General features: G+C 30.1%; 1 protein-coding gene across 1 annotated transcript in view; it reads left to right on the forward strand.

Moving 5' to 3' along the window:
* The window catches only part of LOC100205270 (testis-expressed protein 10 homolog), a 65942-nt gene that overhangs the window by 22729 nt on the left and 23930 nt on the right, over positions 1 to 19283 (forward strand). Inside the window, exons 4-6 of the mRNA XM_065810380.1 lie at positions 2488 to 2620; positions 16769 to 16965; positions 17166 to 17343. Of these exons, the coding sequence (XP_065666452.1) occupies positions 2488 to 2620; positions 16769 to 16965; positions 17166 to 17343 (508 nt within the window). The remainder of the gene's footprint in view (positions 1 to 2487; positions 2621 to 16768; positions 16966 to 17165; positions 17344 to 19283) is intronic.

A 19283-nucleotide genomic window follows, 5' to 3' on the forward strand; every position in this document is an offset into this window, starting at 1 on the left:
CGGTTGATCATCTTAAATGAAAAATAAAGTGCAGATTTAGCACTTCTGTACTCAGAGTGCAACTTCTTATTGATATCATCAAGGAGCAGAGTAACGCCAGTTGAGTCAGGCAGAGTGATAAAAAGTCAAACATTTTTGCTTCTTAAAAATATTAATATAGCACAGTCAAAATCTTGAATGACCATCAGATAGGATAACAACGTTTTATATTGCTATGTACTTAAAAGTCTATTGTGATTTTGGCTGCCACTATTATTTGTATAGAGTAGGAGATTTGGAATTCGTTTACCTACTTCTTTTGGAGCCATGGAAGTCCTAATCTCTTTTCCCTTAAATATATGGCACATTGCTATATCTCCTCAAAAAGAAAAAAAAAATGTATAGTAATGCATTCTTTATTTTTTCTTATCATCTTTTGATAATTTTCCTCTCTCCCAGCAAAAACTAAACTGTTTGGAGTACCATCAACTCCATAGTTTACAAACTGGGGGGTTTCATCATGATTGTAAAGTCAAATGGTACCAATATCTCTCTGCTATACACTTTTATTCCTTTTAACTTGAGGAGTTTATATGAAAATAATTTTATTTCTCAATCATGTGTACCTATTCTTGTTTTTTTATATAAAAGACTATCGACACTTCCTCATCTTTGGTAAAAATTGAACAATATTCCTTCTCCTTTTCAATTTCAATGACACCAAGTTGTTGAATAACTGTTCTTAGATCTTTAACTAGTGTAAATTTTCCTGAAGTAATTATGGCTCGACCATGTTTATTGCTGATTCGACACCACTCAACTGCTTCCTTTAACTGCTATTTTTTCATTTCTATGACATTTCTTTTAACATTGCATCTTGATTTGTTATTTGGTTAACTCTACAATTAAAAGACTTTCCCATATATATAGATATGTATGTGTATGTATACATATAAATATATGTATATATATGTATACATATAAATATATGTATATATATATATATGTGTGTATATATATATATCTACTATAGCATATTTGTGTAAGCGTTTGCTCACTTTTTTTGCTTATCTAAATTAATGCGGCTTTTTTAGAAAAAGACAAAGAATAATGAATGAAAAGATTTCATGCCAAACCTTCAGTTGTAGATGTAGCAGCACTCCTCTTCGAGTCAGGCTATTTGTCAATTGATGCATGTACTGAAGCCCCCGACAGCAGACTATTTCAGTATGTCTAACTGCTCACCTAAATCAGCAATATAAGATATATAAATATATAATATCACATTGACTTGTTGCCGTATTTAAAAAACAAATTGACAATGTCAAATAAGTAGTGTACTTTAATTTTAAAATACATTAGAAATTCATTTTAAGAAGTATCTTTATGCTTTTAAATGGGTGCATTCATATAAAGTATTTACATGAAAGGTATAGTTCTGTTTGTAAATATACCCCTGCGTTACTTTCCTGCTGTAAATTTAAAGTTGCTTAAAAAATATTATTTTTATAAATTGATATTTTACAAATGGTTTAAACCATGGTATCAACCCTGCCATCAGTGATATGGTAAAGATTAAAATTGGTATTTTTTGCTTATAAATTAAACTTCTTACACTATCTCATGCTGATAATAAATACTACCACCTCACGGTAGATTAGCATCATATAGTGTGGTAGTTTATTGGTATAAAAGAAATTTGAAAATAATTTTTTTTGTAGTTTCGATTTGCATCAATTATTTGTTTTGCTAATTATTGATAAGTCATTTTTTTATTATTATAACGTTTTGTATAGTGACCATTAATTGGGGACTAGAGTCACAAGTTGTATTTTTTAATGATATATTGCTGGGTTAATTACACAAAAATGTATCTACATATTGTCTGATATTAAATATCAGATAGTTTATTATCTTTTATACTTTTGGAAAAAAGCCCAATTGATTCAGAATAATTTTTGTTTTTTGTTCTCCTCAACATTTGACAATTTGTAGATATGTTTTTGTGTTTGTTAACCCAGCGATATATAGTGAACAATTTTTGTAACAAGATGAGATTATTTGTAAGTAAAAAATGAACATTATTAAAAACATAAAGTTATAATATATATATAACATAAAGTTAAAACATAATATTACAGAATAGTTAAAATAAAACAAAAGTGGAAATAATACTTAGATAATATCTGTAAATTTGTTGTTGTTACCTGTAACCTGGTTCCTCTCAACATAGTTGTTTTAAATTTTTTTATACTATTGGCTAATGAAATGTAAACTCCATTCATAATAATTAAAATGCCAACACTTGCTAAAAATTAAATGTCCAGTTATTAGAAAGCTGGTTTTGTAATAAAAATTATAAGTGTTATTTTGAATAGAATCTTTAATTTTTCTTTATAATACATTTAGAAGTTTTTTCTTTATTTTATTTGTTATTTTTAATTACTCTAGGTGTTGTTTAAATACAAACCAAAAGTATTTTGATAGAAAAAATTTTTTTATTTCTAGCTTTTGATATATTGGTTATTTTGAAAGAAATGATCAATATTTTTTCTCGTGTACAGTTTGATTCGCCATGGAAGATTGCACTTGTTCAATTCTTCTCAAGAATTATGCACAAAGAGAAAGATGAACAATTTTTGTAAGTCTAAGAATCTTTTATAAAAATATTTTTATTAATCAAAATAATAGATTAAATTGCTGTTTAAGATGACGTGTGAAAAAGATGATTAAAGAAAAAAAAATTTTATTAGTTTTTTATTACTAAAAAAAAGGACAGTAAGAAAAGCAATGTTTATTATTACTGTTTGTGTTTTTATTAATTATCAAGTTAAATAAATATAAACTAATATTTAAAAATTCTTGGTTTATCCATATAAACATTTAAAATATTTAAAAATTCTTGGTTATCCATATATCCATAAAAAATTGGTTTATCCATATATATATTAAAAAATGCTAAAAAAATTAAATTTTATCCTACAGTATGTTTTTTACAGTGTCAGATAAATTTGTGAGTCGCATTATAAATCTTTTAGAGTGTTACCATCATGAGGCCTTTTTTAAATAAAAATGTTTAATGCATTAGTCTTATGTGAATGGCATCATAAAATTCTCTTTATTTTTTTATTTATTAAGACATAAACTTTTTTAAACCACTACAATAATATTAATTAAACTCTTTCCATCTATCCTTTGTTTTCTAGTAACTCCAAACTTAATAGTTGTTGCTTGCAGCCTTGTTGGAAGTGAATTAGTTTTGAAAAATTTATATATATATATATTTTTTTTTTCAACATCTTCGCTTCCAACAAGGCAGCAAGCAACCACAATTAGAGTTGGAAGTTACTGGAAGAAAGTTACTGGAGAAAAGATGAAGTTTGCAGAGTAAGATAACGATTGACAGATGACTGAAAGATTACAAATTATATGAATCAGGAAAGCAAGATGAAGGATGCGAAGAACTGATGTTCAAGGAAAAAAAATAGATGAATAAGAGTTTTTGGAGCGCTTAGGAGCAGTCACAGAAGAAGGAGGAGACTTAATTAGATGAGGAGTAATACGAGAATGAATTTTAGTAGTTGGCACAAGAGACACTAGTTCTTTAGAACAGTGCCCATTATAGTATTTGTAGAAAAGAGAAAGAGAAGCAACATTATGACCATGTGTTTTGATGCAAAGTGTTTTTGCACCTTGTCTAAAAAAGAAAGAGCATCATTAGAAGATCTGCCAAAGTATTCCATACAAGGCCGGATTTGAGATTTATAGAGATAGAATAGAATCCGGAGTAAGAAAGTGTCGAGCTTGATAAAGAGATGCAACCTTAGCAGATGCTAATTTTGAAACGGATTCAATATATGGTTTCCAAGAAAGATCGGAAGTAGGAATTAATCCTAGAAGATAGAGGGTAGATGACTCATTGAGTACATTACCATTCATAAATATAGGAAGATCTAATTATTGCGATAACGATTGGCTGAAAAAAATTGAGTTTTATCTGAATTAAAGTTCATCAGCCACTGTGAGCCCCATGCTGTAGCAGAAGTGAGATCCTTTTCAAGCTCAAAAGTCCCTTCCAAGCAATTAGAGAGTGTTGGGTTCTTATCATGACAAGAATAAATAATAGTATCATCAGTTTTGCTGATTTTAGAATGTCGAGACTATCCTCCGATAATAATCTGGTTTATGAACTTCCAGCTACTAAGGGCTTGACTTATCAAGAATTACTAAATTTAATTTGTAACCAGATCCTTGTGAGCTTGGCTGGGACTTACACATTCAGTCTGTTGAGTGTGCTGTAAAGCTTTTTCCTGAAGTTTCAAAAAAAGCCTATTCTTTACAAAATAGACATTGTTTAGCAGTAGGAAAAAAAAAAAGCTGAGTATCAAGAAAAAAGTTTTATTCGAAAAAAGATTGTGATATATAGTATTGATTGTTTTTAACTTTCTCAACACTCTTATGCTTAATCCATAGTATTATAACAAACTATAATAATTAAAATATAATTATTTTCTAAGTTTGAAGTCGTTTACTGGAAGATATTTAAAATATTTTTTAGGTAATTTTTAGAACTATTGTTGAATTATACCTATGAATGAACTAAGGCCAAGCTCTACTTGAATATTCTGATAATATTTTGAAAAAAAAATTATTCTTTTCAGCCTAAAAACATATATTTTTGGTTAGCTGTAACGCAGTATAATAAACGCTGCGTGGTAAATTTATTTTTATTATAACTTATTTAAATAAAAAAATAATCCATAATCTTCGAGTATTTAAAAAGCTCCAAAAAATTTCAATTAAATTTCAATTAATTTACTTTTTAAACTGTTGGGGAAAAAACGCGCAGCTACGTTTTTTGCTATTTTTTTTTTACAAACTCATCCTGTACAACCTTAACTTGTATATTCAACTGTTATATTCATAACTAAAAATAGTATTTTAAAGATAATAATATTATAAAGATAGTAATATTATAGGCAAAGGGTGTAAACTAAAATCGGGAATGTTTTCATTTCAGAAAAAATTAAAGAATTATGTAACAACGTATGGTTTGCAGTTTTTAAGTGTAAAATTAATGGTAACTGGAAATTTTTCGGTAAAGATTTGCTTATTTGTAATGACACAACAAGATTTGTACTGTAAATTAAGGCAAGAGATGTAAAAAATTGGAAAATATAAAGTTACTATTTTCGCATTACACCCTTCAATTGTTCATACATTTTTAGCATTTAAAAAATAAAAGGAAGATTGCTCCAAATTCCTGACAAGATTTCCCAGCTATCTGAGGGCACAGCAAGTTAAAATTTCAAAAAAAGGACAAAATTGACCTCCCTTAGTAGTCAGGTTTCCCAAACTCTGTGGTAGCTTTCAGAGAGGCTGATTCCATCAACAGCTGTAAAATTTCAGAGTACTTACATTGCCATGTTGTGCATGGATGGTGTCCCTGTTTGTACTTTAGGTGTGAATTGTCAAGGTCACATTTGGAGCCCTTTGTTATGGCTTAGAGTTTATTAATGTAATGAGGCAATTGCTTGGACTATTAGATAGTATACTGAGTACTATCTGTGCTTTGAGTCAAGTTCTTTAACAAATTTAAAAATGACTAAAGTACCAAAAACTATAAAACACAAAAAAATATCATCACCACCAAGTTCTTTAAACCTATCATTCACTAATATTTGTGGTCTTCGAAGTAACTTTTCTTCTGTTGAGTGTTATCTCTTGCAAAGTTCACCAGACCTCCTTGCTCTTTGTGAGAATAATTTTAGTTCAGCTGTCTCATCTTGTGATCTTATTGTTGATGGCTATCTTCCTTTAATTTGTAAAGACTCCAATATTTACATGCTTAGCCTGGGCATTTACATTTGTAAGAATTTAACCATTTGTCAGAAAACTAGGTTTGAATCCACAGACTATTCTTTTATGTGCTTTTGTTTAGTACCACTTCACCCTATCGTTTTTCTTTTTGTTCTATTTCGCTCTCCTTTATCTCAAAACTGCACTCTTTTCAATATTCTTTGTGATGGCCCTTGGGTAGAAATCTTTTGTCTCCCTGCTGACAAATGTGCTTCTTATCTAACTTCTTGGATTCAGGGTGGCATGGAATCTTTTATTACTTCTTGCTGATTCAAATTAAGCCTCACTCTTCTCCATGGTTTTTCTTTCATTGTGCTGCTGCAATTTCCAATCATAACCTTTACTTTCATCTATCAGCAAAACAATTCTCCAGAAAACAGACGTCTGTTTACTATTGCTAGAAACCATTGAAATTAGGTTTTGTCTAAAGCCAAAAACCCGCTATTCCCTTGTCACAAAATCTCCTATTTCATCTCAAAAATTAGGCTCTTGTGACTTCTGGAGAATCTTTAACAGTATCTATAATAAGGGGAAATCTGTTATTCACCTCTCTTGTATGGCTCAGATTTTGTCACCTCACCTAAAGACAAAGATGAATTATTTGCAAAGAACTTCTCGTCAATATCATCTCTTGATTCCACTAGTCTTGTTCTACCTGATATAGCCTACAAACAGGTTAATTGATTGCTTGACATTCTTATCTCTCCATATTTTGTATCTAAAGTGATTTCTTGTTTAGAATCTTCTGCAACTTGTGGTCGAGACATACATACTTATTATAGTTTTGCAAAAGTGTTCTCCGGAGCTGTCGTCAATACTTTCAAAACTATTTAACAAGTGCTTATTAGAGTCTTGTTTTACAGTCTACCGGAGAGCAGCATCTGTTATCCCTATTTTCAAAAATTCTGGAGAGCTATCTGACTTGTTGACCAACTGCCCCATTAGTCTTCTTACTATCATAAGCAAGCTTTAATTAACAAACACTTAATCTCTCATCTTGAATCTAATAACTTAATTTCTAATCATCAATACGGATTTTGGTCTTCTTGATCTTTTGCTGATTTGTTAACAGTAATAACTGATTAGTTTTATCTTGCATTAGAAACATTTCAAAAGCTTTTGATAAAGTTTGGCATGCTGGTCTTCTCCGTAAGCTTTTTTCTTCAGTGTATCAGGTAACATTTTTAAGATTATTCAATCCTTCCTTATCAATTGTTGTAAAAAAGTTGTCCTCGATAGACAGTTCTTCTTCATATCCTGTAACTTCAAGAGTTCCTCAAAGTTCAATCCTTGGCTCTGTACTCTTTAATTTACATTAACGATCTCCTAGAAGTTCTTATGTCGAAGGTGGCATTGTTTGCTGACAATACTACCATTTATTCTTGTCTTGATAATGAGCTAATCCCTCTTATTGAGTGGAGAAGGCATTTGAGCTTGATAAGGATTTTACTTTTGCTACAATATGAGGCTCACAGTGGCTGGTGGACTTTAACTCAGATAAAACTTAATTTTTTTAGGTAGTCGTTATTGCAACAATCTAGATCTTCATATATATATTTATGAATGGTAATGAACTCAATGAGTCATCTACCCTTGATCTACTTTGAAAAATTAGTATCTGCCAAGGTTGCATCTCTTTATTGTGCTTGCCACTTTCTTACTCAGCATTCTATTCTTTATCTCTATAAATCTTAAATCTATCCTCATGGAACACTGTTGCCATATATGGAGCAGATCTTTGAATGATACTATTTCTCTATTAAACAAGGTACAAAAATGCATTGTAAACATAGTTGGACCTGCTCTTGCAGTCAACCTTCAATTATTGCCACATCATCGTAATGTTGTTTTTCTTTCTTTTTACTATAAATACTATAATATAAATAATATAAATATAAAGAGTTAGCGTCTCTTGTGCCATCCACTAAAATATCTTGTGTTACTTGTCATTCAATTAAGTGTTATCCTTTTACTGTGACTGTTCATAAGTGCTTCAAAAATTCATATTTGTCTAGTTTTTTTCCACGAGCATCAGTTCTTTGGAATTCATTCCCTTCATCTTGTTTTCCTGATTCATATAACTTGTAATCTTTTAAGTTGTCTGTTAATTGTTATCTTGCTTTATAAACTTCATCTTTTCTCTTTCAGTATCTTCCAACTCTAATAGTGATTGCATGCAGCCTTGTTGGAAGTGAAGTTGTTGAAAAAAAATAAAAAATAGTAAGTTTACTATTATTTTAATTTTTAATTCGATTCAAGATTTAGCAAATCTATTAATTTAACTTTTTTTTTTTTTTTTTTTTTGTTATTCACCTCCTCAAGGCCGAGAAGGCCACTACAGATGAGGAGGCTACTTAATAGTGGTTTATAACCCTCTCCCAACTCTATAACTCCGAAACACGAACCTTGACGAACAAGGCCGCTGCGCGGAGAAACAAGTTGAGCGCGGTACTACCAGGGACGTGGTGGGGTTCGAACTCGGAACCTCTCGCTTATGAAGCGAGCGCTTTACCACTACACCACTACCGCATTTACCGCATTTAGTTCTACCAACTTTTACTAAAGGATTATAATTTTATTTTTGCTTTATAGGTATAGTGCCCTTAAAAAGACAGTGCCCTTAAAAGTAGAAAAAAATTTAATTGCCTATAACTTATCCTAAAAAGCATTAAACAAAAGTTGGGAAATTCAAAAGCATAAACAGACCATATAACTTTCAGAAAAAAGTCAAGTTATAGTGCAGAAATTTAAAATTTTTTAAAATTTTGTTTCAGAAGATTGTTTTAAAAAAAATTTGAGAACATAGAATGACTAATATTTAATATAAAACGAACAATATTTAATTTAAGTCTGTAAACAAGAGTCTAAAAAGAGGCTATGAATAGGGCCCTTATGAGAATAGTAATTTTTGTTCACTTTTTTAATAGAAACATATAGTTTTGGTTGCTTAAAAAGCACTGCTAAAATGTTAATATTTTTGTCTCTTTAAAGGCACCATATATTTTTAACTTTTTTTCCAATTTTTTATACTTCTGAAGGAGAAAGGTCTCAAAAACAACAAACAAAACACTTTAATTTATAATGAATAATAGAAAAGGTTCTCAATAGTGAAATCTATTGGATTCCGAATCTTCAGCACTGTCTTCTTTATCATTAGACTTTCTAAATAAATTCTTTGCAGCGGTTCTTTTTTTGATAAATATTTAGTTAAAATCATAATTGGTCTTTTACCATCTACGATGCACTTTGATTTACCACATACTGATTTCATAACATTTCGACACATGGGACATTGTTTTACCTTTGCAGTTTTGCAAATGCTATTGTCTGAAATGCATCTTTCCTTGCATCTATAGAACAACTCAGTTTCTTCACTTTTTTTTCTGTCATCTTTCTCTTGCACTTTCTTTTCTTTTGGAGTTGTTAATAGATTCTACGAGTTTTTGCACATTTTGACCTTCCATGAAGCCATGGACTTTAGTTACCCTTGTAGTTGCTTTGTGCATACCATTACTTTGGGATGACTTTATTTTTGGATTGTGAAAAGACCTGGTATTTCATTAAGATTGATTCTTTTTTCATGTAAGTCTGTAATCATGGTCTGCAATGACAAACATTTTTCTTTCCAGTTTGAAGCTTTCTCTTTCCAATAAATGCAGCTATCTTTTTGTTTCTTAGATATAGGAGAACTTATTTTGCTATTTAGAATTGTTGAAATATCAGTAACGTTAGGCGAAGCAGCTTCCTTGCCTAACATAGAAGCTTGGTGGAATTTATTGCTTTGCATAAATGCAACATTTAAACTTTCATTGATAATACCAACCTTCTTACCAGCTTTTTGTATCGATTCTGACGTAGCCCACTTATCCCACATACTCGCAAAAGACAACATAAAGGCTTCTCTATTAATTGTTTGATGTTGATTAAACAGATTTTCTTTTGCATTAGCATAGTGTTCATGAAGTGCCTTTTTAATTTGATCAAGTAGTTGTGTTACCCCATTAGTGTCTGGAAGTGATGTATACAAATGTTTTTCTTTTTTTCTAAGAAATCGAAGTATAATGGAAGCGAGAACTGTGACCATTGCTCAGTACAACAACAGGGCGACGTAATTTTTTTGCAATCAAGTGTCTGTCAAATAATTTATAAAATGCAAGTATGGATTTGTGATCTTGTGATCTATTCTCTGTTGTAGAAACTAATAAGTTAGGAATATTTTGAACAGCACTCAGCGGAGCCATCTGACTAGTAATTCTTTGAGTAACAAATATTACATGGCAGATGCATTTTTCACCTAAATAATAAAATATTTTTAAAAAATGTGTCTGCAGTTTTAAGTAATAAAATACATGTGTTGTGTTAAAATCAGGGGCACACAGAGGGTGGGGGAACTTTATTTTGGTAGTAAAAGGGTGAAGAGCATCCAGTAAATTTTTATGATCTGCCCTGGACATCATGAAATCTCTGACAAATCATGACACATTCACGATTTTGCCGAATCATTTTTTGACATCTTTTACCACGACCACCATATACTAAACCATTCGCTGAACCATTAACACCAAAGTTAACAAATTGTGGTGTTTCATCGTGATTGAAGATCCAAGACAAGTCAATTTGCCCGGTGCAATGTCCAGATACTTCTTGATTTTCCTTAATCATGATGCTACATTCAACCAGTTCTTTTGCAAGATCATCTGAAAGTGAATAATCATTAAAATTATTATTTTTAAATCAAATTATAACACGTTTCAAAGTTATAATTCTATATCATTTCTAAATTATTTGAATGAATATGTTAATTATTGCTCTAAGTCACAGATACAACATATTACTTTTGTGAATTTTAAAGTTGTTTTACTTAAATGAGAGCAGGCCATTTCACAAGTGCAATTCATCAATTCATTGCTTTATTCATTGTGATAATTCCACACCCTGTAAATATCCATGGCTAACATCACCCAAAGGACCAAACAAATCCTTTTAGATGGGCATTATATAGACCTAGTGTGAACATTTAGAGCTGTTTTTGAAATTTTTTAACTACGTCCGAGCCATTTTTTTCATTTTTAAGTTATATAGTGAAAATAACCAAAATCCAAGATTTTTCAAAAAAATAAACAGCTCAAAATCATAAATTACAATGATTTTTTTAAGTTGTAGGTATATAGAGATCATAATAAAATAATTTTAAGTCATTTCAAACATCCCAGAAGGTCAAATAATTATTGGAAATTAAAAAAAATGAATTTCATTTGAATTTAGTTACTTTGTAATGACTAAGCATCAGCAATGATTTTATGTACATGTACGCATGCACACACGCACGCATGCATGCACTAACTTTTCAAATTAAAAAGGGTTAAATCCTTCCCTGTCATCCCCCTTCCATCGGCATAAAGTACACAATAAGATTATGTACACAAAAAAATTGTGTACACATAAAGATTATCATGAAATTTATGAAATAAAAAACATTCATAATTATTTTTCCTTGTTGAATGAAGATCATTTTTTAAAATGAAGACATAAAGCATCAAAAATGCCAAATAAAGCAAAAACACATGAAGAATGCAGAAAATCTGTTTGTTTTCTTTGCATGAGGAAAGGAGACCGAGAGTTAAATGACTTTATCATCGGAAGAATTCACAAATTGTTGAAAACAGACATTGACTTTGCAGATGAAAGAGTCCCACAGGCTATTTGTAATGCTTGCCAAACTCTCTTGCAAAAAAGAGATGCTGGGGACATAAGTGTTTCACTTCCTGCAATCTACAACTTCTCTGCAATCATTGTCAAGCCTTTGACACGAACATCTGGTCCATGTGACTGCCTCATTTGCCAAATAGCAAAACTCAAGCTCAACCAGAAACATCCCTTGGCACCAAAAGAACAGAACAGAAACCTTGACCAAGGTGAATCTTCTAAGCCTGGCCCTTCACCAAAGTCCCGCTTACAGTCATCAGAGAAAAGATGCGCACAATGTTTGTCCATTCTTGCAAGAGGTTTCAGACATTCATGCACAATCGAACAAGACACCAAAACTTGCAAGCATTGGTCCAGTCAGATCCTGTTGGTGCTGAGCAAATTGCATCTGCCATTATCAGCTCAAAGGATGCATCTCCTGGAGGAACTGTCCGGCTGAGTCAAGCAAGAGGAGGGCAGTTCCATTAACACCAGGTAATAATAAACTTCTGTGGGAATCACTTTTACTCATAACTATTGTTGTTGTAATCATTCACAAGTAACAAAAAGTTGTTAAATTTATTTCATTTGCTTTTTAGGCCCAGCATCTGCGCGCAAATCAACCAGTTCAACACTTACAATGCAAAGCTTGTTAAATGTTCAGTTGAACACAGGACTATCCAACACGGGAATGGGACAACTTGCCTCAACACTTAACAAAGCAACAGAAACTCGACTAGTTGAGCCATTTTTCCAGCAAAAGTTTGCTGCTGTAGGAAAATCATTGAATGATTTCTTTCAACTATCAGTTGTCAACATTTCAGCAGAAAAAGGAAAAGCTGAAAAGAAGAGAACAATCATTCACTGCAAAAATCTTGAGGACTTAACCAACAAGGTGTTGTTGTCAAGGGAATACGGCTCCAATCATTTTGTCAAGCTTGGCATTGATGGAGGAGGATCATTCTTGAAAATGAGCTTAGCAGTTATCAAGGTAACTGATGAAGATGATGAAACAAGAAGTCCTCAACAAAAAAAGTCTTCGCTTGCTGACAAGCTCATCTGCCCGAGACACAGGTGTCAAACGGCAGCTCATAGTTGCCACCGCTGAAAATGTTTCTGAAACATATGAGAACGTCAAATTGATGATGAACATCATTCAATTAAATGATGTTTCTTTCTGCATTTCATGCGATCTCAAGATGGCCAACATCATTTGCGGAATTCAATCCCATTCAAGCAAACACCCTTGTTGCTGGTGCAACATTGATTCTGACAATCTCTCAGAATGTGGAACATCCAGAAGTTTCGGATCAATCAAGGAGAGATTTGAAGCCTATGTTGCAGCTGGATCGGATATAAAATCAGCAAAAGATTTTAACAATGTAATCCATCCACCACTGATTAAAATGGATAACTCAACACTCATTTTGGATGTGATTCCACCAATGGAACTCCATCTTCTTCTTGGAATTGTCAATCATCTTTTCAAGAATCTTTCTGAGTTATGGCCTGGTGCCAAAGAATGGCCAACTTTGCTGCACATTCAGCTCCAGCCATACCATGGCGGACACTTTGCTGGCAATGAATGTCATAAGCTTTTGCAAAACCTTGACATTCTCCAAAGAATGGCAGAAAAAGCTTGTGCCTATCAAGCATTTGGTTTCATTGAAACTCTAAGACATTTCAAAGAAGTTGTCACTTCATGCTTTGGAACAACTCTGCAGGAAAATTATAAAGAAACGATTCAGAAGTTTGAAACTTCTTTCCTATTCTTGCCAATATCGGTGACACCTAAGGTCTATGGTGTTTTCTACCATGTTTCTGAATTTGTAGAAAAACATCAAACCTCCCTCGGAATCTTCAGCGAACAAGCAACCGAAGCAATGCATTCAAGGTTCAAGGTTCACTGGGAGCGGTACAAGCGCATCCCAACTCATCCAGAATATGGAAAACAACTCTTCAATTGTGTTGTTGACTATAACAGCAAGCATCTGTAACAAACAACACCTACAAACTCAACTTTTTCAGAAATATATGTTTTGGACTAAAAAAAATTAGAAATTGTAAATTTTAGAATTTTTTGAGAAATTTAAAAACTGTTTTTGGATTATGCATTTTGTGAAGAAAGCTTTTAATTCTAGTCTCAAATTTGCAATATGTAAGAATCTGTTTATTTTTTATCATAAATATTGTCCAGACCGAGCAAGTTGTGAAAATATACTTTATGGAATTTTACACTTTGTGGTTATTTTACCATAGAACGTTAAAATGAGAAAAATGGCTCTGACAAACTTTTGGATGTTTGAAATGACTTAAAATTATTTTATTATGATCTCTATATACCTACAACTTAAAAAAATCACTGTAATTTATGATTTTGAGCTGTTTATTTTTTTGGAAAATCTTGGATTTTGGTTATTTTCACTATATAACTTAAAAATGAAAAAAATGGCTCGGACGTAGTTAAAAGATTTCAAAAACAGCTCTAAATGTTCACACTAGGTCTATTTAATGCCCATCTAAAAGGATTTGTTCGGTCCTTTCGGGTGATGTTAGCCATGGATATTTACAGGGAATATTCCCTGTCTTTTTAAAGAAAAATTGACATGTTTGGCATCCCATCGTCTCCAAAACGACTTACTTAGGCTAGATAGAAATATATATGTATATGTATATATATATATATATATATATATATATATATATATATATATATATATATATATATATATATATATATATATATATATATATATATATAATAATTCAATGCAGTAGTAAAGAATTGTAACATTTATAACATTAAAAATAAAGGGCTTTCTAGATCATATTTTTTTGTTTATTTATTTATTTAGTTTAGCGTTTCAATATTGAAACTTTATATATTATACTATACAGTATAATATATAAAGGTTATACATATAACCGTGTAATAATTCTTAATTTTTTATGTTCTTTTTTTTGTAAATTTGTTTGGAACTGTGGACATATACAACTGTGGAGACATACAACTTCTATAGTTTTAATAAATTATAATTTTTACCTTTTCTTCAAAAGAGCTTTTCTTCCATTTTCAGTCAAAGCAATGAACTTTCTTCCTCTTTTCATCTTTTTGTTAGCATGATCTCGAATTTTTAACACATCCATAATGGGGTTTGTTAGTTTTTTTCTGTTCATAGCTTGATAAGCACGATTTTTACAGCGTACATACTTAACTATTGTATCTTCTTCTTCAGCTGTTAGAATCATCAGATGTTTTTTTTAATTTTCTGTAAAAACTAGATTATCTAATTGCTTATCAATCACATTTTACTTTTTATCAATGGAAAATGCCCTTTTGATATTGCAGCAGACCTTCACTTTCCATTAATTTTGCACCACTCTACTGCTTGGTTTATCTGTTTGTATCTTTCATCTCGGTTAAACTGCTTTACAGCTGCTTCAGATTTATTCCTTGGCTTTTTTATTATAGAATTTGCATTTGCTGTTACTCTTAAGCTAAATTTTGGTTTCATTTTTATTTTTATCTATAATAATAAACATTTTAAACTATTAAAACAATTACTCTACAAGCACTGTAATGTAAAAATGCAGCACATAAATAATTGAATTTTTAAGTCTTTTTTTATTCAATTTGCACTAAAATAAGTAACTGTTAATTGAAATCATAAGATATAAGAATTGTTACTATGTCAAAATAAACTTTAAGATATAAAGAGAAGAAAAAAATATAAAAATACTGAAATTATTTAAGAAAATGATGTTCTTGATGCTTATTAAGAAATGAAGTATTTGGGTCAAAATACATGATTTTTCTAATTATTTGGAAAAAATAATAAACTAATTCCAGATTTCTTTATATTATAAGATACACATATCTAGCAGAAAATACTATACAAAATATCTTCACTATTGAGATAATCGTTAAGGAGATATCAACAAAAATAAGATTGTGTTTTTAAGGGCACTCAGCCAAAAATAGACAATTTTTAAGAAAAAATAAAATAGTAAAAATAAAATTGAATATTGTTTTTAACCCCCAGGAAGAAATTATACATCTCTAGAAAAAATAAAAGTATAAAAATTTCGAAAAAAATACTGCTACCAAATTTTTAAAAGCATATTTAAATTTGTTGCCTTTTTAAGGGCACTATACCTGTAAGACGCCTTTTAAATAAAAGAATTAATTATGTAATGCAGAAAAGTGTATGCCAAAAAGTATTAAGGAATTATAACAGTATATGACTGAGTGGGATGAGGTTCCTGCATCAGTTTAAAAAAATTTTAAATTTCAATGAGATAAAGATGTGACCGTGTTAGCTATTAAACTTTTTTATTTATTAAAATATTAAATCAAAAATAAATCAAAAGCTATAAATGATAGAATTTTTGTGTAATTTGATGTAGCCAATGAAAATTTATTATGTGTTTTGTAATTCTGGTTTTTTTTCTTAACACACTGTACATTTTCTATGGATTTTTTGTAACTTTTAAGACATTAAAGTTTAAAAATAATTAAGTCTTACCAAAACTTTTATTAAGTTATTGTAATTATTATTTTTATTATTATTAATGTCGAAAAGAATATGGATAAGAAATAAAACTTACTGAAGAAGTTTTTGTTTCATTTTTTCATTTTCCTAACCTGAATCAAAATAGCAAGCTGAAGATCAAATGTTTTTCAAAAATTTAATGTTACTAAGACTGAATTAAAAATTGCTCGTTATTGCTATAAAGACTGAAATTTTAGTTTTATTCATTTCAAAAAAATTTAACTTTTAATTGCCAAACAAACACAAGTTAACTTAACTCTGTATGTTTGTTTTAAAATTAAAAAAAAAAAACAACTTTTTCATACACTTTATTGTCATCAAATTGAGAATTATAAGAAGTTTTTAAATTGAGCTTTGTTACAACATTTATTTAATGTTTATTAAATAAAAAGAATGTTTGTCAATTTCAGTCTTACTTGTCTTATTCAAATATGAAATTAAGATATCATTAAAGATATTATTATTAAATTTAAATTTAGTAGCTTGAATGATGAATTTTTATTTACTTCCCAAAAAATGACCAAAAAAATAAGTCTTATCTTTAATAACAATATTCCAGAATCATGGAAAAATTATTATTGTCACATGTCTTTGAAGTGTTAAAATATTTTTTTGATATATTTTTTAATTTTGACTAAATTTTGTATAATAGTAATTTAACATTTGACTGAGTTTTTTTTTTTTTTATCTAGAGAGAAAAATAAATGTGATTATATTCTGGTATCTTTTGTTGACTTAGTCGTGGATAATCTATGTTTGTTACCATCTGGATTAGCTTATTGCAATTTGGTTCAGGAATGTGTAAAGTTTATAAAAGATTTTTTTATAATTGGAAATATCAATGAAAAAACAAGAGTTTTTACTATAGAAGCACTGACTAAATTTACAGGTGTTGTGTGTTAAATAAACTGTTTAATCTGTTCCCACACAAGTTTTTAGTTGAGTTAAACTAAGTACTATACCCCTTTCCTGAGTATGCATTTGTATTAAATTTATTGCAAAAATTTATAATCATTGTTTTTATTTTTATTTTTCAGTGTTATTGATAACTTTCTGTGATATTGATAAAGTTCTTGTTTTGATATGTAGAACCAAATGGCGGTCTATTTGTGCATGCATCCTCTGTAACCCAAATGACAGCAATTGAAATTGTTTATGGCTTATTTGAAGTTCCATTAAACTTGTTGAAGAATCTGACTTCACTTTGCAATGATAACCGAATTTCAATTGTTTTAAAGAAATATATTATATCCCTTCTTTCTTTATGGTGAGAAAATTTCTTTAAAGAATTTTTTAAATAAAATATATAAAAATAAATTTTAAATTGAGATAAGTATATGAAATAGATTATTTTAAATGTTTTCAAAAGCATAATGAATGCATAATTATAATATAATAATATAGAGATCCAAGCTGGCAAAACGGGGTTAGGGCTGGTCTCTTACTCCATTAAATACTTAATAGCAAAAATTGTTTGTCAGTTAATAATTTTTTTACAATTTATTTATTACTCTGCAGATTTTACCCCCTGCTACCGTTTATGCGTTTCTAAAATAATGAAGCAAATAAAATCTATCAATAAAATGTTGTTTTATATTTAAGTTTTTTAACTACTTAGTTGTTAGGTTTTTTTTATACAATTTTTTTTTTAAAGTAAAAGAAAAGTATAAAAATCTTATAAAAAGCTTTCTATACGATACATATTAAAAAATAAAAAATAATGAAAACATTGAAAATAATGAAAATAAAAATATAGAGTTTTAAAAACAATATTATGTAATCATCATCATCTTCCTTTATGCCATTCGAGCACAACCATTATTTTAAGTTTTCATTTAGCATTATTTTGAGATTTCATTTGTTTAATTCAAATATTTGGCAATAAATATTTGAGGTTTTTCTATGTCGCCTTGTTTATTGAGTATAATTGGCATGGGAATATAAAGTTAGCCAAACCATATGTTTTAATATTGTTGCAATTTTTGAAATTTATTTTTGCTGTATTTTTTTCAACTAAGGGAAGTTTATGTACCTGGGGCCTCTTTGTACCTAGGGCCATGTCACTTTATTTGAAAACTATAAAGTCAGGTGATTAGTTACAAAAATATTTATTTTTTAATATTTTGATTCTCAGAGAGCATTTCTACGGAAAGTTTTAATTGGAAAACACTTTTTGATGGTCTAAAATAAATTTTTGCTGCTGATATCTTAGATTGTTTTGCAAACCTAGAGAAAATGCTTTTCTACAATTTTTTGTATATTATATCGTTACTTTTGTTACCTAAGTACTAATTGCGATGTTCAATTGGTTTCCTCTCAATCTGGGTTTGTTAATAGATGACTGGAGAGCGATCTGACTTGTCTTGAGAGTGATCTGACTTGTCTAACTACCATTCCTTTAGTCCTTATTCTATCATGAGCAAGATTTTTGAATCTTTAATTAACAAACACTTAATCTCTCATCTTGAATCTAATAACTTACTTTCTGATCATCAATATCGATCTTCTCGATCTACAGCTGATTTGCTAACAGTAATAACCGATAGGTTTTTTTGTACATTAGATAGAGGTGGGGAGGTTAAGGCTATCACTCTTTACATTTCTAAAGCTTTTGATAAAGTTTGCTGGTCTTCTCCATAAGCTTTCTTCTTACGGTATATCATGTAACATCTTTAAGATTATTGAATTCTTCCTTTCCAATCATTGTATAAAAAGTTGTCCTCGATGGACAGCACTTTTCTTCATATCCTGTAACTTCAGGGGTTCTTCAAGGTACTATCCTTGGTCCTATACTCTTTTTAATTTAAGGTGGCATTGTTTGCTGATGATACTACTAATTATTCTTGTGTTGATAAGAACCCAACACCCTCTTATCGCTTGGAGGGGGCATTTGAGCTTGAAAAGAATCTCTCTTCTGCTACAGCATGAAGCTCACAGTGGCTGGTGAACTTTAACTCAGATAAAACCCAATTTTTTCAATTTAATTTAGATCTTCATATATTTATGAATGTTAATATACTCGACGAGTCATCTACCCTTCATCTTCTAGGGCTAACTCTTACTTCTGATCTTTATTGGAAACTGTATATCAAATTCATTGCAAAATTAGCATCTGCTAAGGTTGCATCTCTTTATCGAGCTCGACACTTTCTTACTCTGGATTCTATTCTCTATCTCCATAAATCTTAAATCCGTCCTTGTATGGAA

This window comes from Hydra vulgaris, chromosome 11 (assembly GCF_038396675.1).
Source record: "Hydra vulgaris chromosome 11, alternate assembly HydraT2T_AEP".
NCBI classification, from domain to species: Eukaryota; Metazoa; Cnidaria; class Hydrozoa; order Anthoathecata; family Hydridae; genus Hydra; species Hydra vulgaris.